Below are 24,647 nucleotides of genomic sequence, written 5' to 3'. Positions count from 1 at the left end.
GCGACATTCATTTGTTTTTGAAGCTAATAATTTTCATTCGTAGTTCGATGTTCGTTTGTTTTTTGGCGACATTTTACATCGATCTTTTGCTCATTATTTTCATTTATAATACGATCTTCGATTGTTTTTGGTGACATTTTAAATCGATCTCTCATTTTTACTTTTCTTTCTTTGTGGTGTCATTTAGTTTTGCATTTGTTTAACTTTGAGGTACAGTTTTTCGGTTTTATAGTTTACTTTAGAGGCGTGGTAAAGGCCGATAAAGGTAATAGTAGTGACTCACTGTCTAGCCTGAAGTCGTTGTCCTGGTTATAGTCGATCTTCCATCTCTGCGCGGGCGCGTTCGACCCGCACGGGCGCGCCATGACGTCAGCGCCCGCGTCATAGCCCGCGTCCAGACATAGGCCCGTAGCGGCGTGCTGTAGCGAGCACTATAGAACCGCCGTTTTTTGTCAAATCTATGCTCTTTTGTTTTACGATATTCCATTTTAGCGATTCGATTGAGTTTTCGCGATAGTAATTTGTTTTTTTATGCTAATTTTTTTCATGTTTAATTCGATGTTCGATTGTTTTTTGGCGACATTTTGGAACGATATTATTACGTTTCTTTTTTTTACGCACATCATTTGGTTATCAATTATAGGTAGTTAAATACAGTTTTAGCACTCAACAACCTTCCATTAGACCCTCCTTCTCATGTCATGTCGATGTTCTTTTGTTTTACGATATTCCATTTTTGCAATTCTAATGAGTTTTCGCGATATTAATTTGTTTTTATGCAATTTATTTTTCATTTTTAATTCGATGTTCGATTGTTTTTGCCGACATTTTGGAACGATATTTTTGCGTTTATATTTTTTAAACACATTTGGTTATAGTTAAATACAGGTTATTATACTCACTATCTAGCCTGAAGTCGTTGTCCTGATTATAGTCGATCTTCCATCTCTGCGCGGGCGCGTTCGACCCGCACGGGCGCGCCATGACGTCAGCACCTGCGTCATAACCCGCGTCCAGACACAGGCCCGTAGCGGCGTGCTGTAGCTGACCGGAGGGAAGGTAGCGCCATTTCTAGAACAATGGGAAGGGGCTTACCTAAGTCTGTCGCCATAACAGTAAAACTCAGTAAAAACTCTCAGTAAAACTCATTTATTTCTGTAAGTAGGCTTTAAAAAAACACTTTTACACGTCCCAGTATTAACCCTACCACTGCTTCGGGACAATAAATGGGCCAGTGCTGAGAAGAAGCAGCGCAAGAAACTCAGACACTATTCTGAGTTACAACAATGTTAAGAACATTGTTGTGTTCCGGCAGTTAGAGGTAAGATAGCCAGTTCCTCCGTGGTTGAGGATTCCGGGTGAAGCTCGCTTCCACCTTCGGCCTGATCGTCACTTACCATCAGGTGAGATACAGGCCAAGAGCTTCCTAGTTGTGGATAAAAAAAAAGAATTTTAAATAAACAACTCGAAAAAATAGGCGGGAATCGAACCCACGACCTTTCGCTTGCCGGGCGACTGCTCTTCCAACTGAGCTACTTAGACACTGGATGGGTTTAAATTGGATACTTGACTCCATTAACCAATTATTTAGACAGAATTTCTTTAAGCACACTTTCCTGTAGCCTTAAAAACCGAGTTATTTTTCAATTATTTGTTTTAAGTAGCTTTAAAATCATAACATATCTCAGAATTGCTTAAAAAAATATAAAGGTTTCATCATCAACAGCCCTTTACAGTCCACTGCTGGACTATGAGCCTCCTCCACTATAGTGGAGGGTTTTGCCATAATCTCCACGCTTGGCAGGCGGGTTGGAGATCGCAGTTTAAAAGATTGAGTTTTTTTAGAGAGCGCTGCTGCCCGTTCTCTGTTTAATGTGTAGTCCCTAAGTCGCCTCTTACGACACACCCGTGGGAAGAGTAGGAGTTGGTGACAAATGTATTCTACTCTGCCATCACCACACGGCTTTGGGGTAGGGGAATTATAATAGATCTTAAATATATTTTTTGTGTTCATACCTGTCCTCTAAGTTTTCCGTGACAGTTTGACATCAGCACACGTCGCCCTTTTTCAATCGGAGTATCTCTGTAACAAAAATATTATTTAGCCTACATCCAGTATTAGTGCCTTAATTAGAAGGGGACTTGTCCCCAACAGTGTCGTACCTAGAAGGGGACTTGTCCCCAACAGTGTCGTATCTAGAAGGGGATTTGTCCCCAAAAGTGTCATACCTAGAAGGGGATTTGTTCCGAACAGTGTCGTACCTAGAAGGGGATTTGTCCCCATCAGTGTCATATCTAGAAGGGGACTTGTATCCCACAGCGTCATACCTGGTAAGGAACGTGTATCTAATTACAGTGCCATACTTTGATGAACACTGTATCCAACAGTGTTAAATCTAGATGGGGACGTGTATGTTATAGTTAAAATCAATAAATAAATACAGAAAAGGGGCCGGAAGACGTACCATGGGCAAGCCTCCCACTAGGTACACCGACGATTTGGTGAAGGTAGCGGGAGGCGCCTGGATGCGGGCGGCGCAGGATCGGTCTTTGTGAAAATCCTTGGGGGAGGCTATTGTCCAGCAGTGGACGTCTTTCGGCTGAAATTAACGACACCTAAAAGGGGACTCGTCCCCAAGTGTCATACCCAGAATGAGACTTGTCTCCAAGAGTCATACCTAGAAGGGGATTTGTCCCCAAGTGTCATACCCAGAATGAGACTTGTCTCCAAGAGTCATACCTAGAAGGGGATTTGTCCCCAAGTGTCATACCTAGAAGGGGATTTGTCCCCATCAGTATCATATCTAGAAGGGGCCTTGTACCCAAGTGTCATATACCTAGAAGGGGACTTGTCCCCAACAATCTCATCCCCCATCACCTGGAAGGGGCATTGTCCCCAAGTGTCATATCTAGAAGAGGACTTGTCCCTAGTTATCCCCAATCACCTGGAATGCTGAAGCTCGGCGCAGGCCTCCTCGTCTCGCAGTTCCCCGCGGGCCGACAGGCTGAAGTACTGCGTGGCCTGCAGCGCGCCTCGTGTCTAGTGTCCGGCTAGTGTAGTGTCCGGCTAGTGCAGTGTCCGGCTAGTGTAGTGTCCGGCTAGTGCAGTGTCCGGCTAGTGTAGTGTCCGGCTAGTGCAGTGTCCGGCTAGTGTAGTGTCCGGCTAGTGCAGTGTCCGGCTAGTGTAGTGTCCGGCTAGTGCAGTGTCCGGCTAGTGTAGTGTCCGGCTAGTGCAGTGTCCGGCTAGTGCAGTGTCCGGCTAGTGCAGTGTCCGGCTAGTGCAGTGTCCGGCTAGTGTAGTGTCCGGCTAGTGCAGTGTCCGGCTAGTGTAGTGTCCGGCTAGGATAGTGTCCGGCAAGTGTAGTGTCCGGCTAGTGTAGTGTCCGGCTAGTGTAGTGTCCGGCTAGTGTAGTGTCCGGCTAGTGTAGTGTCCGGCTAGTGCAGTGTCCGGCTAGTGCAGTGTCCGGCTAGTGCAGTGTCCGGCTAGTGTAGTGTCCGGCTAGTGTAGTGTCCGGCTAGTGTAGTGTCCGGCTAGTGCAGTGTCCGGCTAGTGTAGTGTCCGGCTAGTGCAGTGTCCGGCTAGTGTAGTGTCCGGCTAGTGCAGTGTCCGGCTAGTGTAGTGTCCGGCTAGTGTAGTGTCCGGCTAGTGTAGTGTCCGGCTAGTGTAGTGTCCGGCTAGTGCAGTGTCCGGCTAGTCTAGTGTCCGGCTAGTGTGGTGTCCGGCTAGTGCAGTGTCCGGCTAGTGTAGTGTCCGGCTAGTGCAGTGTCCGGCTAGTGTAGTGTCCGGCTAGTGTAGTGTCCGGCTAGTGTAGTGTCCGGCTAGTGCAGTGTCCGGCTAGTCTAGTGTCCGGCTAGTGTAGTGTCCGGCTAGTGGAGTGTCCGGCTAGTGTAGTGTCCGGCTAGTGTAGTGTCCGGCTAGTGCAGTGTCCGGCTAGTGTAGTGTCCGGCTAGTGCAGTGTCCGGCTAGTGCAGTGTCCGGCTAGTGCAGTGTCCGGCTAGTGCAGTGTCCGGCTAGTGTAGTGTCCGGCTAGTGCAGTGTCCGGCTAGTGTAGTGTCCGGCTAGTGCAGTGTCCGGCTAGTGCAGTGTCCGGCTAGTGTAGTGTCCGGCTAGTGTAGTGTCCGGCTAGTGCAGTGTCCGGCTAGTCTAGTGTCCGGCTAGTGTAGTGTCCGGCTAGTGTAGTGTCCGGCTAGTGCAGTGTCCGGCTAGTGTAGTGTCCGGCTAGTGCAGTGTCCGGCTAGTGTAGTGTCCGGCTAGTGTAGTGTCCGGCTAGTGTAGTGTCCGGCTAGTGTAGTGTCCGGCTAGTGCAGTGTCCGGCAAGTGTAGTGTCCGGCTAGTGTAGTGTCCGGCTAGTGTAGTGTCCGGCTAGTGTAGTGTCCGGCTAGTGTAGTGTCCGGCTAGTGCAGTGTCCGGCTAGTGCAGTGTCCGGCTAGTGCAGTGTCCGGCTAGTGTAGTGTCCGGCTAGTGCAGTGTCCGGCTAGTGCAGTGTCCGGCTAGTGCAGTGTCCGGCTAGTGTAGTGTCCGGCTAGTGTAGTGTCCGGCTAGTGTAGTGTCCGGCTAGTGTAGTGTCCGGCTAGTGTAGTGTCCGGCTAGTGTAGTGTCCGGCTAGTGTAGTGTCCGGCTAGTGTAGTGTCCGGCTAGTGTAGTGTCCGGCTAGTGTAGTGTCCGGCTAGTGTCCGGTCACCTGGAGTGCTGCAGCTCGGCGCAGGCCTCCTCGTCTCGCAGTTCCCCGCGGGCGGACAGACTGAAGTACTGCGTGGCCTGCAGCGCGCCTCGTGTCTAGTGTCCGGCTAGTGTAGTGTCCGGCTAGTGTAGTGTCCGGCTAGTGAAGTGTCCGGCTAGTGAAGTGTCCGGCTAGTGTGGTGTCCGGCTAGTGTAGTGTCCGGCTAGTGTAGTGTCCGGCTAGTGTAGTGTCCGGCTAGTGTAGTGTCCGGCTAGTGAAGTGTCCGGCTAGTGAAGTGTCCGGCTAGTGTAGTGTCCGGCTAGTGTAGTGTCCGGCTAGTGTAGTGTCCGGCTAGTGTAGTGTCCGGCTAGTGTAGTGTCCGGCTAGTGTCCGGTCACCTGGAGTGCTGCAGCTCGGCGCAGGCCTCCTCGTCTCGCAGTTCCCCGCGGGCGGACAGACTGAAGTACTGCGTGGCCTGCAGCGCGCCTCGTGTCTAGTGTCCGGCTAGTGTAGTGTCCGGCTAGTGTAGTGTCCGGCTAGTGCAGTGTCCGGCTAGTGCAGTGTCCGGCTAGTGTAGTGTCCGGCTAGTGCAGTGTCCGGCTAGTGTAGTGTCCGGCTAGTGCAGTGTCCGGCTAGTGTAGTGTCCGGCTAGTGTAGTGTCCGGCTAGTGTAGTGTCCGGCTAGTGAAGTGTCCGGCTAGTGTAGTGTCCGGCTAGTGCAGTGTCCGGCTAGTCTAGTGTCCGGCTAGTGTAGTGTCCGGCTAGTGTAGTGTCCGGCTAGTGTAGTGTCCGGCTAGTGTCCGGTCACCTGGAGTGCTGCAGCTCGGCGCAGGCCTCCTCGTCTCGCAGTTCCCCGCGGGCGGACAGACTGAAGTACTGCGTGGCCTGCAGCGCGCCTCGTGTCTAGTGTCCGGCTAGTGTAGTGTCCGGCTAGTGTAGTGTCCGGCTAGTGAAGTGTCCGGCTAGTGAAGTGTCCGGCTAGTGTGGTGTCCGGCTAGTGTAGTGTCCGGCTAGTGTAGTGTCCGGCTAGTGTAGTGTCCGGCTAGTGTAGTGTCCGGCTAGTGAAGTGTCCGGCTAGTGAAGTGTCCGGCTAGTGTAGTGTCCGGCTAGTGTAGTGTCCGGCTAGTGTAGTGTCCGGCTAGTGTAGTGTCCGGCTAGTGTAGTGTCCGGCTAGTGTCCGGTCACCTGGAGTGCTGCAGCTCGGCGCAGGCCTCCTCGTCTCGCAGTTCCCCGCGGGCGGACAGACTGAAGTACTGCGTGGCCTGCAGCGCGCCTCGTGTCTAGTGTCCGGCTAGTGTAGTGTCCGGCTAGTGTAGTGTCCGGCTAGTGCAGTGTCCGGCTAGTGCAGTGTCCGGCTAGTGTAGTGTCCGGCTAGTGCAGTGTCCGGCTAGTGTAGTGTCCGGCTAGTGCAGTGTCCGGCTAGTGCAGTGTCCGGCTAGTGTAGTGTCCGGCTAGTGCAGTGTCCGGCTAGTGTAGTGTCCGGCTAGTGTAGTGTCCGGCTAGTGTAGTGTCCGGCTAGTGCAGTGTCCGGCTAGTCTAGTGTCCGGCTAGTGTAGTGTCCGGCTAGTGTAGTGTCCGGCTAGTGCAGTGTCCGGCTAGTGCAGTGTCCGGCTAGTGCAGTGTCCGGCTAGTGCAGTGTCCGGCTAGTGCAGTGTCCGGCTAGTGCAGTGTCCGGCTAGTGCAGTGTCCGGCTAGTGCAGTGTCCGGCTAGTGTAGTGTCCGGCTAGTGTAGTGTCCGGCTAGTGCAGTGTCCGGCTAGTGCAGTGTCCGGCTAGTGTAGTGTCCGGCTAGTGTAGTGTCCGGCTAGTGCAGTGTCCGGCTAGTCTAGTGTCCGGCTAGTGTAGTGTCCGGCTAGTGTAGTGTCCGGCTAGTGCAGTGTCCGGCTAGTGTAGTGTCCGGCTAGTGCAGTGTCCGGCTAGTGTAGTGTCCGGCTAGTGTAGTGTCCGGCTAGTGTAGTGTCCGGCTAGTGTAGTGTCCGGCTAGTGCAGTGTCCGGCAAGTGTAGTGTCCGGCTAGTGTAGTGTCCGGCTAGTGTAGTGTCCGGCTAGTGTAGTGTCCGGCTAGTGTAGTGTCCGGCTAGTGCAGTGTCCGGCTAGTGCAGTGTCCGGCTAGTGCAGTGTCCGGCTAGTGTAGTGTCCGGCTAGTGCAGTGTCCGGCTAGTGTAGTGTCCGGCTAGTGCAGTGTCCGGCTAGTGTAGTGTCCGGCTAGTGTAGTGTCCGGCTAGTGTAGTGTCCGGCTAGTGTAGTGTCCGGCTAGTGTAGTGTCCGGCTAGTGTAGTGTCCGGCTAGTGTAGTGTCCGGCTAGTGTAGTGTCCGGCTAGTGTAGTGTCCGGCTAGTGTAGTGTCCGGCTAGTGTCCGGTCACCTGGAGTGCTGCAGCTCGGCGCAGGCCTCCTCGTCTCGCAGTTCCCCGCGGGCGGACAGACTGAAGTACTGCGTGGCCTGCAGCGCGCCTCGTGTCTAGTGTCCGGCTAGTGTAGTGTCCGGCTAGTGTAGTGTCCGGCTAGTGCAGTGTCCGGCTAGTGCAGTGTCCGGCTAGTGTAGTGTCCGGCTAGTGCAGTGTCCGGCTAGTGTAGTGTCCGGCTAGTGCAGTGTCCGGCTAGTGCAGTGTCCGGCTAGTGTAGTGTCCGGCTAGTGTAGTGTCCGGCTAGTGTAGTGTCCGGCTAGTGTAGTGTCCGGCTAGTGAAGTGTCCGGCTAGTGTAGTGTCCGGCTAGTGTAGTGTCCGGCTAGTGTAGTGTCCGGCTAGTGTAGTGTCCGGCTAGTGTAGTGTCCGGCTAGTGTAGTGTCCGGCTAGTGTAGTGTCCGGCTAGTGTAGTGTCCGGCTAGTGTCCGGTCACCTGGAGTGCTGCAGCTCGGCGCAGGCCTCCTCGTCTCGCAGCTCGCCGCGGGCCGACAGGCTGAAGTACTGCGTGGCCTGCAGCGCGCCTCGTGTCTAGTGTCCGGCTAGTGTAGTGTCCGGCTAGTGTAGTGTCCGGCTAGTGTCCGGGTGTCACCTGGAGTGCTGCAGCTCGGCGCAGGCCTCCTCATCGCGCAGCTCGCCGCGGGCGGACAGGCTGAAGTACTGCGTGGCCTGCAGCGCGCCTCGTGTCTAGTGTCCGGCTAGTGTAGTGTCCGGCTAGTGTCCGGGTGTCACCTGGAGTGCTGCAGCTCGGCGCAGGCCTCCTCATCGCGCAGCTCGCCGCGGGCGGACAGGCTGAAGTACTGCGTGGCCTGCAGCGCGCCTCGTGTCTAGTGTCCGGCTAGTGTAGTGTCCGGCTAGTGTAGTGTCCGGCTAGTGTCCGGTCACCTGGAGTGCTGCAGCTCGGCGCAGGCCTCCTCGTCTCGCAGCTCGCCGCGGGCCGACAGGCTGAAGTACTGCGTGGCCTGCAGCGCGCCTCGTGTCTAGTGTCCGGCTAGTGTAGTGTCCGGCTAGTGCAGTGTCCGGCTAGTGTAGTGTCCGGCTAGTGTAGTGTCCGGCTAGTGTAGTGTCCGGCTAGTGTCCGGTCACCTGGAGTGCTGCAGCTCGGCGCAGGCCTCCTCGTCTCGCAGCTCGCCGCGGGCCGACAGGCTGAAGTACTGCGTGGCCTGCAGCGCGCCTCGTGTCTAGTGTCCGGCTAGTGTAGTGTCCGGCTAGTGTAGTGTCCGGCTAGTGTCCGGTCACCTGGAGTGCTGCAGCTCGGCGCAGGCCTCCTCGTCTCGCAGCTCGCCGCGGGCCGACAGGCTGAAGTACTGCGTGGCCTGCAGCGCGCCTCGTGTCTAGTGTCCGGCTAGTGTAGTGTCCGGCTAGTGCAGTGTCCGGCTAGTGTAGTGTCCGGCTAGTGTAGTGTCCGGCTAGTGTAGTGTCCGGCTAGTGTAGTGTCCGGCTAGTGTCCGGTCACCTGGAGTGCTGCAGCTCGGCGCAGGCCTCCTCGTCTCGCAGCTCGCCGCGGGCCGACAGGCTGAAGTACTGCGTGGCCTGCAGCGCGCCTCGTGTCTAGTGTCCGGCTAGTGTAGTGTCCGGCTAGTGTAGTGTCCGGCTAGTGTCCGGTCACCTGGAGTGCTGCAGCTCGGCGCAGGCCTCCTCGTCTCGTAGTTCCCCGCGGGCGGACAGACTGAAGTACTGCGTGGCCTGCAGACGCGCGTGGCACGGGTACACGCCGAGCGGGGACGCGCTGCCTTCGCGCTGGAGCGTGTCCAGGCACATGTTGGTGGCTGGGTTCACGAACCTGAATAACACATCAAATCTATACTAAAGCCTGGTCCGTGAACACGTAGAATCCCGTCCAATGACCCCAAGCTACCCATCCTTATCGCTCGTGCGTAATTATATTGCTGTCGCGACTGTGCGACGCGCGCCTGCAGTGAGTGTGCGAGCGCGACAGCAACATAATTACGTGCGAGCGACAAGGATGGGCAGCTTGGGGTCATTGGACGGGATTCTACGTGCTCACGGACCAGGCTTTAATATTATAAAGCTGAAGAGTTTGTTTGTTTGTTTACTTGAACGCTCTAATCTCAGGAACTACTGGTCTGATTTGAAAAATTATTTCAGTGTTAGAAAGCCCATTTATCGAGGAAGGCTATATACCATCACGCTACAAGTAATAGACGCAGAGCAACATAGAAAAATGTTGCATAAACGGGTTTTCACGCGTACGAAGTCGCGGCACAGCTAGTAATACATAAAAGTTGTCTGGAAATCTTTGGAGTGGCTATCAATTGATCCTTGGTGAGATCTTTTTCTAGGAATGTTCGTCTTTCAGTTCATTTTTGGACAAAGGCCTGACCATCAATATTTCACTAGAAAATGAAGGATATAAAAACCCATCACGAAGCTAGATTCCACGTGTTCCCCACATATTGATGGTAATTATTTCTGAACCTGTTAAGAACCTGAATTTTTCTTGAACCATATCTGGGAAACCTGTGGTTTTTGAAATATTGAAGGTCAAACTCATAAACAAGATTTTTTTTGTCAAAACTACACTCGGTAAATAATTTGTTACAACTGTCACACTAACAAAAGGGGATCAAACTCTACACATATAATTTCTTAAAGTGACAAACATACCTTCCGTATCCATACACGTCTCTGACGGGCACAAACTTCTCTTTATACACGTTGTCCAGGTACCACTGGAAGCTCTTGCACTTCAGCTTCTCGCGGAGAATCTTGCGGTGGGTCACGTCACCGATTTTGGGGTTTTTCTGAGAAAGAAGATGTTTAATTAGTCTGGCATTTTGAGAAAGGGGACAAATCCCCCTTTTATGGGTCTCTTCTAAATTCAAATTTGAAAATTGGAGAATATCAACATGGAAAGCATTGGGGGAGGCCTATGTTCAGCAGTGGACGTCCTATGGCTAAAATGATGATGATGATGAAAATGAAATAAATAAATAAAAATATGTAAAAAAGAAAGCATTTTAGGGATGGTAAAACGATGGCTCTTTCATAGAAAAATAACACATTCATGGGCGTGCAATGGCTTTATCTAAGTTGGTAAAGAAAAGGTTACGTTAGTCTGTAATTTTGAGGTAGGGGGAAAAAATCCCCTTTTAGTGGACCTCTTCTGAATTCAGATTTTAAAAAATAATGTGACTTTAGAGGTTTTTGAGGAAAAGCAGCACATCTAGGCATTTTTATGTTCCTCCGCATATTCAGGTCAAATAGCTTCTATTTTTAATTGAATAGAGACTATTTCAATGTCAACATAGTACGTCTAAAATGCTGTAGTGTATAAAATAAAATTACCCTCAAGTCCGGTCGGTGCAGGTAGAACAGTTCGGCATACTCGTCCATCCACACTTCGGCCATTCTGGCTGTGTTGATACCTGTAAAAAAAAGTATAAAACATTTACATAATCATTTTGTGTACATTTTCGTCGCCATTAGGTTTATTCGTACGTTTCAGTCAAATGACGTCCACTGCTGGTCAAAGGCCTCCCCCAAGGTTTTACACAATGAACGTTCCTGCGCCGCTCGCATACAGGCTCTTCCCGCGACCTTTACCAGATCGTAGGTCCACCTAGTAGGAGGCCTGCCCACGCTACGTGTTCCAGCCCGTGGTCGCCACTCGAGAACTTTTCTGCACCAACGGCCATCGTCTCTACGAGCTATGTGTGCAATGTATTATTGCGGGCTATATTTATACGGCAGAATAGAATAGGATTACCCCCAATCTTGCCGTGGATGTCGTAAGAGGCGACTAAGGGGGAAAATGAGATCAGGTCTTTCTAACCCGTCTGGCCAGCATAAGAAATATTGTGGGCCAAATACTCCATTAGCCTCTTGTAAACTAGAGTGTGCTCCTGCAGTGGACACTAAATGTCTTAATGATAACTATCACAAGTTACCGTGCGTGTCGGACTGAGCTGGTAGACCGTAGGGGTGAAAGCTTCGAAGCATCCCCCATTCTTCCCGTGGATGTCGTAAGACGTGACTAAGGGACAAATGTGCACTCCCCAACCCGTCTGGCCAACGTGTGGAGTGTAGGCCAAATACTCCATTTGCCTCTGGTAAATTAGATAGTACTCCTGCAGTGGAGACTATGACCTGATGATGATAGTTACCGTGCGTGTCGGACTGAGCTGGTAGAAGACCCTAGGGGTGAAAGCTTCGGAACACCACCCACTCTTCCCGTGGATGTCGTAAGAGGCGACTAAAGGGAAAAATGAGATCAGGTCTGGCCAGCGTAAGAAATATTGTAGGCCAAATCCTGGTAAATTAGGTCGTGCTCCTGCAGTGGAGACTAAATGACGTGATGATGATGACACTTACCGTGCGTGTCGGACTGAGCTGGTAGACCGTAGGGGTGGAAACGTCGAAACACCACTCTTCCCGTGGATGTCTTAAGCGGCGACTAAGGGGGAAAATGAGATCAGGTCTTCCTAACCCGTCTGGCCAGCATAAGAAATATTGTAGGCCAAATACTGCATTTTCTTCTGGTAAATTAGATCGTACTCCTGCAGTGATGACTAAATATCCTGATGATGATAGTTACCGTGCGTGTCGGACTGCGCTGGTAGCCCGTAGGGGTGGAAGCTGCGGAACACGTGGCCCACCCGCGAGCAAGGGATCGTCTCCAGGGTGCCGCCGCCTGGAACATAAGGAATAACACTGATTCTTATTTGTGGTGAACCCTTAACACGAGCACACGAGCTAGAAGGGTTAGCGGGGTTTTAACGCCCGTATTCACAAACGATGCTTGCTTAAGTGAAGCAGCAAATCGAACGCACAGCGTTGAATAGAGCTGTGTGATTGGTTTGTATGTCGTCACCCTGTGCGTTCACGCGCACTGTGAGACCTCATAGTAATGTTTGTTAATACGGGCGTAAGTTTTATTCTTCTTCTTCGTTCGACGTTTTTATACTGGACCATTCCAGACCAGTTTCAACGTAAGCAAAGAAGGAGTGTGAAAAACGCCAGCCTTTGATAGAAAAATGTTTGGGAAACACTGCTGACTACGCCATTACAAGTATGCATATACTCGTTTCACCCAAGTGAACGTCCACTACTGACCATACGGGACTTCCCACCTCTCGTTCCAACCGCTGCAACTCCTGTGTAGCCAGGATCTACAGCTTGACCGCCAGTAAAACCCAACCAGTGAAAGTCAGAACATAGGAGGATTTGGAAGTTAAGGTTAGACTTGCCTCCAGTGCAAAGCGGAGGGACCATTGGCCGCTCCCACAGATTTCCATACCACCGGTCTCACGCTGGCGCATCCAGATGCTACGGGGTGTTCTGTTTTTGGGCATATTTCTGTGACACCGGCCCCGTCCCCTTGTCGCATCTCCCTTTAGTTTCTGTGATCTGTACCTAGGGGATACACGGGATGCCAGTAGTATCAACCTATCAACTCACATTGCCAGATGCGGAAGGACATCTCGAGGTTCTCGCCGCCCCAGCCGGCCATCTGCTCGTCATACGCTCCCAGCTCCCAGTAGTACGCGCGGTTGATCGCGAACAGGCCGCCCGCCATGGTTGGAGACCTGTCGAACATTACTTTTATTTCCATCATATACATTACATTCTATTCCAATCATTACATCTTTTTAGTATGGCTTCTATTAGCCAATAAAATATATTTAGACAATAACCTAACGGTGTCGGTGTCAGACTGGCCGATTCGAAATCTGTAGAGCTCTGAGGTGGAATTGTGTAAAGCAATCGTAATCATTTGACAGTTCATAACGTACAATAAAGTCACTTAAACAAAGCGTTTTACAGAATAATCGTACGTTATGAACTGTCAAATGATAATGATTGCTTTACAATTCCACCTCTGATAACCCCGCCGTCACTGGACTATTGTGGTGAATCCAAGCATGGAGTCCTCGCATGCTGTATGAAAATCCATCGGTCGGCACAAAGCATAGAAAGAACGTCTAATCAGACTCAATCTCGCAAAGAAACCGCCAAAAAAACGTCCGATGAATGTTCTCTCGCATACCGCAGTCGTTTCTAATCGACTAGTGATAATATCCCTCCGAATGCGGGCTATAAATGCCATGCGTACAGATATTGTTCCTCGCCTCACTGTATGTATCAAAGCGTCGATTAGTTCGTGACACCCAAAGTGACCAAAAATTTGTCAACACAACATATTCCAATTGTAACAGACGTGTCGCGAATTTTTTGGCTACTTTGGGTGTCACGAATTATTTGACGCTGACTGTACAACCAATAAAATGAGCCGTTAATGATTCTCAAATTAAAACAAAAGCCGCACTCACCACGTGGGCGCTATGTCCGAGCCGCGCCTCTTCTTCTCTCGCTCGGGCACCTCGATCCACGTGAAGTGGCCCATGAAGGTGAATCCTCCAACCTGCCGCCATACAAGTGGTTAAACTACTAAACACTACACGGGACCACAATAAAAACGATATTACTTGTGTGATGGCACAGTTACACTATGCGGTAGGATCGAATAGAAGCGCAAGTACGCACACGAAATATGGGCGACTCACGGTGGAACTAGCTGAAGTGAGTGTTTACACTATACGTCTCGATCAGTTTCACGCATAGTGTAACTGCACCATAAGGTCTACTATTCACGGAGGTGTAGTTTAGCATCGTATTCGTCACTTTAGCTATGAACATTTTGTATGTAAACTGCAGCTGTGTAACACAAGCGTAAAACGACGTGTCTATAAAGATACACCTGCGTGGACAGTAAACCTAACCTCCTCGGCCACAAGTAAAAATACACACTCCGAAAAACCCATTGAGGAATATGACTTACCTTCTTTACAAGTTTTTATAAATACCCATAACAAATAATTATTTTTACAATCGTTTGACTCAGACCATTTACTACCCCCCTAGACAAACATTAAAACAGTTTTAGTAATTACGAAATCGCTTTACAGAACAAAATTAAAAAAGGCTTAGTGATTTCGAAAAACTGTCACGTGTTGCTTTGTCTAGGAGGGTTGATGAGAGGTCCGCGTCAATCTTTTGGCTAGATACTACAGTGGTAGGCGGTTAGTGCTAGTTAATAAAAAAGTTAAAGAGCAAAATTTACAATAATAGTTTAGTAGGTATAATGTATGAGAAGTATGTAAGTATGTTATTATAGTAATTTTATTTTTTTCACCTGTGGAGTACTTACTCACCTAATCACGAATGTTTTTTCTTCTTTATTCTTACTGATAATTTTAGTTATTTTAAGATCATGATGAACAATTTAAAACTGTACCATTTAATAGCGTTTTACAAAATAAACCGCATTGACACAACTTACTACAAGTCGATGATGCGAGGGTAGTTTACGTTAATTGCATAATATCGGTCCGAATCATACAAACGCTTTTATTTATCACTAATAAAAATTGTGTTGTTCATCAATGAATATTTTAATATTAATTCGCTTACTTTCACAATAAATGCAGTAAAAAACGTTATTTGGAAAATGAAGTAATATTACCCTAACTTTTAGTCACGTGTTACTAAACGTGGTGATATCAAAATCAATTGTTTCCCGTTTTGTTGTTGAAGTTCGATTCGGTAACACGTTTTTCATTGCAAAGGCGAACCTATTAAACAGTATATTTACCCGACTGCGCCAGACGGAGGGTTATGTTTTTAAAACACTGTTTAGTCAAGTCTTTGCTTAATGCCTTAAGCCCAATTTTTTCCCTTACACTTCTTCTTCTTATCGTGTCGACGACAAACCTACACAGTGTCAGCCCAAAACTCGGCCACAAAAATGGCGTTGTCAGCAGCATTAACTAAATCGTCCTGAGTGCAGTTGTTCGGGCACTCAGGGCACGACATCATGTGCTTCATCGACTGGGGAACAAAACCGCACCTGCACTTTTTTTTTTTTTAATCCACAACGAGGAAGCTCTTGGCCTGTATCTCACCTGATGGTAAGTGACGATCAGGCCGAAGGTGGAAGCGAGCTTCACCCGGAATCCTCAACCACGGAGGAACTGGCTATCTTACCTCTAACTGCCGGAACACAACAATGCTGTTAACATTGTTGTTATGGCGACTGACTTAGGTAAGATGGTGGTAGCTAGCCAGGCGGACTTAGAACAAGCCCTACCCTTAACCAAACCGAACAGAAAAATCTGCCTCCACTGGGAATCGAACCCGGGACCTCTGCGTCTGAAGCAGGTGGTCTTACCACTAGACCACAGAGGCGGTTAAAAACTTCTCTTTCCCTTACTAATTTATAGTAATTGTTTTTGTTTTCACCATCAAGTGTTTTTTTAAGACGTAGCTGCGCGAGATCTCCGTAAAGTACCACAGACTCTTCTTAGAGTCCTCCAGCGACTTGGCCCACTTTTAGCTTGGTCCACGGGCCAAGTCGCCAAAGAGCACCAAAGGGGTAAAACGTCATCTATCATTCATCACATCATTATTTGAATTTTAATTAATGAAATGTTTTCATTTACTTGACTCTGGCAACACGAGTGTAAATCGCACGAAGCCACAGTGAAAATAAAAAAGATTTTATTTTCCTTTTTCATATTATTCCCCTTTATTATAATTAAAAACTTGCATCATTCAGTACTGTAGTTGACCAGACTCGCGTGTCCAGTCAAGCATAAATTCTATCAATCGACTCGTGCGCAAACATCGCGTGCGAACCGCGCGTGCGTCATTGTTCTTTGACAATCGCCGTTGTGTATGCGGTAGTAAGTACTAGTTAATTAGGTTTACGCAGATATGGGCGATGTAGTTTGAGATTGTATTTCTATTAATACGAGTACGGTAAATGTGAAGGCATGAATGGTACTAAAGCCCGGTCCATGAGCACGTAGAATTTTGTCCAATGACCCCGAGCTACCCGTCCTTATCGCTCGCGCCTAATTATATTGCTGTCGCGACTGTGCGACTGGCACCCGCAGTGAGTGTGCGAGCGCGATAGCAACATAATTACGCGCGAGCGATAAGGATGGGTAGCTTGGGGTCATTGGACAAAATTCTACGTGCTCACGGATCAGGCTTTAGCCAAATCTTTTTCAAAGACTATTTGCGTTTTAACACTTTAATTTGAAAAAAAAAAAAAAAAAAATTTGGCGAGTCTTTCAGCGACTGGGCCCACTTTTGGCTTGGCCCACGGGCCAAGACGCTGGTTTGAATTTTTAGATATTTTTTCTTCCGGCAACTGGGGCCAAAAATCTACTCTATAATCTTAGAATGGACACAGTTGCCGGAAGAAATATTTAAAAATTCAATCCAGCGATTTGGCCCGTGGACCAAGCTGGCCAAGTGGGCCAAGTCAACTCTCCCCATGGTAAACGGACGTGAACGGTAGAGAGTGAGAAAACATTTTATTTCAATATCTGTCCGGAAGTGGTGACGTATTAATAAAGAATTTGAATCAAATCGTCACTGGACTAACTTCTTTATCATTTATTATTAAATATTTTAATAATTGATAATAACTAGAAATAATTTAAGTTACCTAATAAAAGCTACGCAGGAAATCGATTCGCTTCGCGCATTACATCGATTTGAAACGCCTTTTCTCAGTTGATATTAAATCGATTGTAAGTATTTACATCACACTTACGCTCGCTCGAGTCATAAATCGATAAAATATGTAACATACTCGTAGGTTTGCTGACTATTATAATAGCCGTATGAAGGCTACCATATTCGCGGTCACCATAGCGCCACTAGCGAATGATAGGACTTATGAAACTCTAAAGTCACTCTAAAGTAATTTTTTTTACAAGAATATTTATAGCAATTTATTCACCCCCTTCTAAAACAAACAGTTTGCAACAAAATCGCCCGTATATTTACGATAATTCAATACTTTCGCGAGGAAACCAACATAGACAACACGACTTATTGACATACTCGTAGTCGATCAACAAACATAACATGCGATGGGAAGCGGTAACACAACAAAACGAAAGTCATTGAGGATATACGAGTAATTGTCGCTGCGGATCAAATACATTCAACACTGTTTGTTTGTTTTTTAGTAGTTAGGCACATAGTATGTAGAACTGACGGCCGAAGGGGCAGCAAGGTTTTGGAGAGGCTCGGAAAACGCAGCGTGGGACGTCCACCCACAAGGTGGACCGACCTCATAAAGGTAGCAGGAAGGCGCTGGATGCAGGCCGCTACCAACCGGGCGATGTAGAAATCATTAGGAGAGGCCTATGCACAACGTCAGCAGTGGACGTCCCATGGCTGAAATGATGATGATGATGATGATGAGATAGGCCTTTAATAACTAGAGATCATTTGCATTTGACAGATCTAGTCCAAAACAACACTGGAAACTCAATTCGATTTGCAAGTCAAAATTTTGGATGAGGGAATAAAGATAGCAGATCAAATTGGGCTTTAGGGGTATTAAAATCAACTATATTAACCTAACCTCAATCATTAGAACTAACTACCTTATACCCTCTTATACTTCACCATAGCTGTTGGGTTAGTTTATTAATAAATCATGCAGTTATTACAATTGGCAACTAAACTACCGCTTCGATCGATAAGATCGACATAAAGACATAAATACATTATGGTCATACACTGAATAATCAACGGTGTATAGAGGCTGTTTAGAATTCGATCAAAAGAGATCGTTTAGAATCGATTCTAGAATAGCGCTGTATTCTAAAACTAGAATACAGGAAACATTCAATCAATAAATCAACAAGCTGGAAGGTGGCTTAAAGACATTTTTGATGAAGCATTCGAAATTGCATACGAATTCGCAAAAATGAGTCAAAATTGAAGGATGTCTCTTAGGGATTGGAGTCCAAGAAGAACAGTATCTCACCATCACTCTTGTTATTAGTTAGTTTCATCATATTGCATGCTGAGGAAAAGCGTGTGTTGACGTGCCGGTTTCCACCCGCTCCTGTTCGTCGCCGATCCAGCTCAATGACGGACTGGATAGAAACCAGCCCGTTAACACACGACCTAAATAAGTGGTTAATTTTGCCATGCTATTACTTGCACCAGATCTACTACCAGGGCCCCGATTGCGCTAACTTGTAATGTCTCCAATTCATTCACGTTTCATCTCTAGTGCACACTCCAGTCAAGGTTCATTCTCATTTCAGCTAATGTGCAATTCGGTATCGCGGTAAAGTTCACACGCAAACAAAAAAAAAACAACGGATTTAAACACTTTCTATTAAAAGTCCGAACACCTTATTTTTTCACTAAAACACAGCAAATGTTCGTGATGCGTTTGACTTGCGTTTGACAAAAAGTAGCCTTCTGTAAGCTTTTACAAAAAAATGCAATTGCCTTCAGTTTACTTTACAGCTTCGTTTGAATTAGCTGTCAAAGCGACACCGCGATACGAATTTGTGCAAACAGCTGAGTTTCGTTCGTTGTCCAGTTGCTTGCAGTTGAAAATATCTAGCGCAATCGGGGCGCAGGAATACGGACACAACATGCCAAGACAGTCACAGACACCTGAAAGTATTCAGCAGCATCGAGCTGGAAGGTGGACTGGTCGACGACGTCGATGAGCGGCGTGAGCACCGCGTCCCGTTTGTGGGCAGAGCGCTGGAGCAGCGGCCGCAGCCAGTCGGCGCCGACTTCGCAGTGCGCGTCCAGGAAGACTAGCACATCGCCCCGGGCGGCTTTCGCGCCCTGCACCCTGGCTACCATCAGACCCTGCCTGCGGTTACACTGATCATGAAATGAGGAGATCCGTAGGAGAACCAGAGTGACTGACATAGCCCGCAGAATCGCTAAAATCAAGTGGCAGTGGGCGGGGCACATAGCTCGAAGAGCTGATGGCCGCTGGGGCAGGAAAGTTCTTGAATGGCGACCACGAGCTGGAAGACGTAGCGTGGGCAGGCCTCCCACTAGGTGGACCGACGATCTGGTGAAGGTCGCGGGAGGTACCTGGATGCAAGCGGCGCAGGACCGGTCTTTGTGGAAATCCTTGGGGGAGGCCTTTGTCCAGCAGTGGACGTCTTTCGGCTGAAACGAACGAACGAACGATCGTTTGGCATAATCAACACTTTTTTGCTTGTTTGTGTTTCCAGGAAGAGTAGCGTGTCTCCCCGGGTTGTTGTGGCCGCTTGATTACTTGCCTGTTAAGCCGGCAATACTTGAAACCTTGCAACATTGAACTTAGAATAAAAATATCGTTTGCCGTAGAACACACCGTTATTAATTTGCGTTTTTGGTCTTTACCAAAACCTATGTGTACCTGTATAAACTTTCAACTTTAAAATTCACTTAATTTTACATCAACTTTTTCAACGCATTTTTTATAATGGGATTATTTTACTGTAACAAATAAATAATGGAAAACCGGGACGCTTCTCGAACCTAAAGATCATACAAAGAAATAATTCGCAACATGTTACATGGCGTATATCTGTTCAAGCATTTGACAACGTTGCCGAATGTCTTTAGCGTCGTAGGCATAGATGCTGTGAATACGTGAGATTTTCTGTGTATGTTATGTCGCAAATGTACGAAAATATGAGGTATATCGAATGTAGGCGATTGTAATGTGTAGGTATTAGGTACCTTTGCAATTTCAAACGTGTTCATCACTATGGGAAACTATTGTATTAAAATAATATTATATCGTGTAAATGTCCAAGAATAAATTGAAGACGTAATCGGAAATAAGGAGGAAAAGAAAACCTTGCTTAGTATCTAGGGAATGCAAAACCGGTTAATCGGAAACCGAAAAATCGGAAAAACCGCCCTTTTTCGACGAATTCTAAAACCGGTTTTAAAAATCAAAACCCGGATTTAAATCGGTTTTTCTATCTGTATACACGTAACAAATTCCATAAATAAGCAATATCATTTTATTATAATATAACCTGGGTATTTTGATATTTGACGAATATTTGGTTATTTTACAATTTATAACTTGGCAACATTGTCACTTGGTTACTCCGTCGTTTACCTTTGAACGGGGAATCCCCGATAATTATTTAAGACTCGTACCGCCCGCACCCGCCACCTGACATGACCCACCCCGCGATTCAGATAGTTGGTGATTATTACAGTGAATAATTAACCTATGTGTGAGTGGGTTGAACAGTTTTTATTTCTGAATTGTTTTGAACATTGAATCTCATTTATTTGCGATATCTGCAGACGCTTATTACTGATACTTAGTGTATTGAAATTTGACAGAAATACCACCTAACGTTCACAAATAAACCTTTTTACATTTTATTCTACTTTTTAATTTAAGATATTGCTTAAAATATCAATCGTAATCACCTAACGTTCACAAATAAAGCTTTTTACATTTTATTATACTTTTTAATTTAAGATATTGCTTATATCAATCGTAATTTTATTGTAAACAAATACGTTTTTGATGTACATTACGTACATGGTGGTAATTAACAAAATACTAAACCGACAGAGTAATGAATTTTAAAAACGTATTCGTTGACAATTATTACGTACAATGGAGATAAACTACCATCCCTTGAGTTAAATTTAGCTTATTCATTATGTGCCTATAATGCCTAATGAATAAGCTAAATTTATCAAAACTGTTATAACCCTCTCTTAAATAATGTACCTAATCTAACACAAAACGGACAGGACGTAACAAATCGCTGTATGTAACTACTAGTTGATTGAAAAAAAAAATAGAACGATAATAACCGATTAAAAACCGAAAACCGGTTTTTTTTCTTGGAAACCGAAAAAAAAATCGGTTTTTGATAAACTTTCGGTTTTGCATACCCTATTAGTATCTAAAATAAACACTATAAATATAAATACTAAACAATTGACCCAAAATACCAAAGAAAACACATTAAAAACAAACGTTACAAAAATACACTGCAACGACCAAAGCTCGATATACAAACCAAAAATTAAAATACACACAAGTTAAAATTACGAAAACAAAGCCACACTACACAAAGATGGTGAAAATGAGCCCCTTTGGTGACTAGAAATAAAAGTTTATTCACATTTTCTTCGTTCCTATTTTTTACCACAGACAGGAGTAGACAAAGTGACAGTTGTGCTTGTGACAGATTCAATTTCGTAATTACTTAGCGATCACGAAATTGAATCTGTTGTCTAGAGTGCAGGCTAACCTTATCATATAAACGACTCACTCACCAGTCATCACGCATGATATGAGGCAATGTGAATATACTTTTAAAACAATATTTAAATGAACTCAAAATCTGGTGACTAGAAAGCAGAGGAAAGAACGTCATGATTAATGTTTGCATATCGATAGTAATGCCATAAGTCTATCCTATCGACAAAATATTCATAGAATGGCGCAATTCTTTTAATAAAGGCAACACTATTATTATCATGGATAGAATATATGTAATTAACCAAGAATCGTTTAATTTCAGCTAGGTATACCTACTATGAAAACAGACACAACGTTCTTTCTCATTCCAAAGCAGATGATAGAAATGTCAGGGTGTCGAAAACTGGAACGTAGACAAATCACTCGTGTGGTGGACAGACGACTGTGAGACGAGGCCTTGCTAGACTAAACAGACACATTGTGGGGTGAGGTAGAGATGGGTGATCCTTTGGTTACACACTACCCTACCTAGTTATGTTGCTGCAATGGTTCTATGGTTAACTTTAGGGGTTCATAAAACAGTGACTAATTGGGATAGCAATATTTACGTATTGTTTTGGAAGCCTTGATTTTTTAATTTCTTTTCACCGAACACTAAAACTTTATTAATTTCTAGTATTGTTAAGCTCAAAGCTTCGGGACGGCTCAATCAGTTCAGCCTGTTGTCATTAATTCGTTGACTGAGAACTAGGTTTTTATCAAGAAATTATTTGCCTGAAAGAATGTGAATTAGGTACCCCATTAAACTGTCCAACTGAACGCCATCTGTCAGGTCAATTGTTTACAAAAGTTACAGCCTCACATCTGTTAACGCGGCATCAAAAACTAAACCATCAAAAAGACCAAAGGACCACCCCAAAAAACCATCTAAGTGCCCTAAAAACCGTGCAAGAGAAACATCCGACAACCTGGAATGAGACCTGGTCCTGAACGCTGTAGTAGAAGTTGGAGGCGTCGATGACGTCGATGATGGGCACCACCACGGCCCGAGGGTCGTCCTTGGTGCGCTGGAGGAGTGGCCGCAGCCAGTCCGGCTGGCCCTCGCAGTGGGAGTCCAGGAACACCAGGACATCTCCCACGGCGTAGCGCGCGCCAGCGAGGCGAGCTCGCGTCAGCCCCACGCTGTGGATACACTGGCTCTCAAAGGGATTCTGATCCTGATTGATCGAGTACTTCCTATTCGCGGTCCAGGCTGCATTTTGTGTAGCGCTTACTTAGTAGATATTAAGAGAAATGTAACACTGCTGGCTTTTCTGTACTACTTTGCCTGGCCCATTCCCATTTTATTTGGGGTCGGCCCTCCGCGTCATGCGTCTCCAGGCGGCTCGGTCCTGGGTTGTCTTACTGTTAACTTGGGCTTCTTTAAGGTCGTTATTGATTACGGACATCCATGTAATTCGGGGTCTTCCTCGTCCGCGGGGCTTAGTTTGGATGTCTAGCACTTTTCTGGTCATATGGTCGGGTGGTCGCCTCATGACGTGTCCGTACCACCGCAGACGGCTCTCCTGCAATTTAGCTGGGATAGGTCTCACTTTAAAGGTGCCTCTTATGTGTGTGTTTCTTACATGGTCCAGCCTAGTTACACCACCTGCCCATCTGAGCATCTTCATCTCAGCGCAGTGCAATTGGTTTTCGTACTGCTTTTTGAGCGGCCAGCATTCGGATCCGTATGTCATGGCTGGTCTGACGGCTGCTCTGTATACTCGTCCCTTTATGCGCACGGGCATTCGGGTATCGCATAGCACGCCGGATAGTTCTCTCCATTTCATCCACCCAGTATTTATGCGATGGGTGACATCAGTGTCTATCGACCCATCTTTACTGATGATTGACCCTAGGTATTTGAAATGGTCCACTTCTTTTAGCTGGGTGTTCTGCAGACAGATGGTGTGTTTGCTGTTGACGCCACTAAAGTTGCAGTGCATGTACTCGGTCTTCTCTCTGCTTATTCGCAGACCAGATGTTTCCAGAGCTTCCCTCCACTTTTCTAAAATCTGCTGTAGGTTGTTCACATCTTCACTGATCATTACGACGTCGTCCGCATATAGGATGTCCCATGGCGGCGCTCGTTGCAGATTTGAGGTACTAAGTAAGCGCTACACAATCCGCCACCTTGGGGACGCGTTCCCATAGGGGTTAAAGGCTCCCCCGGGAAGCTGGCTTTTCTGTACGAGCCTCTAAAATTCCTGACTAGAAGATCGCGGTCTTTTTATGATACAAATTCGGGCATATTTCAGCTGAACGTTCTTTGGCCATAACGGCTACGCCTAATGACACCCCATAGACAACTAAGTTACTCTCTAGGACATGGTTCAAGGTGCAACTTGATGTCGATTTAAGAAACTCCGCAAAATACGACCTACTTTTGGTTGTTTTGATAGGTAACATCAATGAGTATGATGAGAGATGGGTCTCCTTGGTGCGCTGGAGGAGTGGCCGCAACCAGTCCGGCTGGCCCTCGCAATGGGAATCCAGGAACACTAGCACGTCTCCGACGGCGTAGCGCGCGCCGGCGAGCCGGGCGCGAGTCAGCCCCACGCTGTGGATCGCAGTCTTTTTAAGGTGCAATTCCCAGCAATTTTTCCAGCTCGGGGTATGGACGTTCTTTGGTCATAACGCCTACGCCTAATGACACCCTGTGGACCTAACTAGGCTACTTTCTAAGACACGAAGTTGCACTTTTACGTCGATTTAAGAAACTCCGCAAAATACAGCTCTACTTTTGGTTGTTTTGGTAGGTAACATCAATGAGTATGACAAGAGATGGGTCGTCCTTGGTCGCTGCAGCAGCGGCCGCAGCCAGTCCGGCTGACCCTCGCAGTGGGAATCAAAGCAATGGCCGTTTCTTGGCAACCAATTTTCCAGCTCGGACTGTGAAGTTCTTTGGTCACAACTCCTATGCCTAATGATTTTACAACCTTAAGTTGATTTGGGATACTCCACAAAATAACCCATGCTGTGGAACGCAGTCTTTTAATGGTACAATTTCCAACATTTTTTTTTTTTTTTTTTTTTTTTAGCTGTACGTTCTTTTTCTTCATTCAATGCCTAATGACAGCCTATGGACAACTAGGTTGCTTCCTAGGACATTGTCCAAGTCGCAACTATACGCTGATTTAAGATCCCTTCTCAAGCTGAATATTTTTTTCCTCTAGTTGTTTTCGTGACATCAACGATTTTTTGACATCACAGTAATGGAATGGTAATGCCCACGCAAACTATTTACACTAGTCTAACCATGACTCTTCACACTAAAAATACCCCAATTTTGTAACTACCTACTCTCAAATTGAGTACCTACTTACACTCAAACTGTAGTACTTTAATTACCAAAATCTACCCATTGGCTATACTCGTAGAATTTAAATATCTATGTTTCCCACTGCCCAGTGTAACAACCGACCAAATAACAACACTGATACCTAAACTAGGTATAATACAACTATCATACAAATACCCAAATCGACAACTCCCAAATAAATTCAAA

At 46.8% G+C, this 24,647-nt stretch overlaps 1 protein-coding gene across 1 annotated transcript; it reads right to left on the bottom strand.

The window, feature by feature from the left end:
• Window positions 1-381: 381 nt before the first annotated feature.
• On the bottom strand, window positions 382-23,187 carry LOC135084763 (polypeptide N-acetylgalactosaminyltransferase 1-like). Its single transcript, XM_063979502.1, has 11 exons — window positions 22,726-23,187; window positions 22,069-22,293; window positions 13,353-13,444; window positions 12,481-12,608; window positions 11,618-11,713; window positions 10,369-10,448; window positions 9,688-9,824; window positions 8,669-8,842; window positions 2,017-2,083; window positions 903-1,071; window positions 382-431 (listed from the first exon to the last, which is right to left on the bottom strand). Exons 1-11 carry the CDS (start codon window positions 23,185-23,187, stop codon window positions 382-384), a joined length of 1,680 nt encoding a protein of 559 aa, XP_063835572.1.
• Window positions 23,188-24,647: the final 1,460 nt, after the last annotated feature.

Source organism: Ostrinia nubilalis, chromosome 27 (assembly GCF_963855985.1).
Source record: "Ostrinia nubilalis chromosome 27, ilOstNubi1.1, whole genome shotgun sequence".
NCBI classification, from domain to species: domain Eukaryota; kingdom Metazoa; phylum Arthropoda; class Insecta; order Lepidoptera; family Crambidae; genus Ostrinia; species Ostrinia nubilalis.
The sequence above is the reverse complement of the archived record's forward strand: the minus strand, read 5'-3'. Positions and strand labels throughout refer to the sequence as shown.

Excerpts from the sequence above, each read along its gene's own strand:
- LOC135084763 (XM_063979502.1), bottom strand. The coding sequence starts at position 23,187 with ATGATCAGTGAAGATGTGAACAACCTACAGCAGATTTTAGAAAAGTGG. Across the intron at positions 9,825-10,368 it reads TGCACCGACCGGACTTGAGG|AAAAACCCCAAAATCGGTGA; the intron begins GTAATTTTATTT and ends CTTCTTTCTCAG. Across the intron at positions 1,072-2,016 it reads ACGGAAAACTTAGAGGACAG|AAATGGCGCTACCTTCCCTC; the intron begins GTATGAACACAA and ends CCATTGTTCTAG.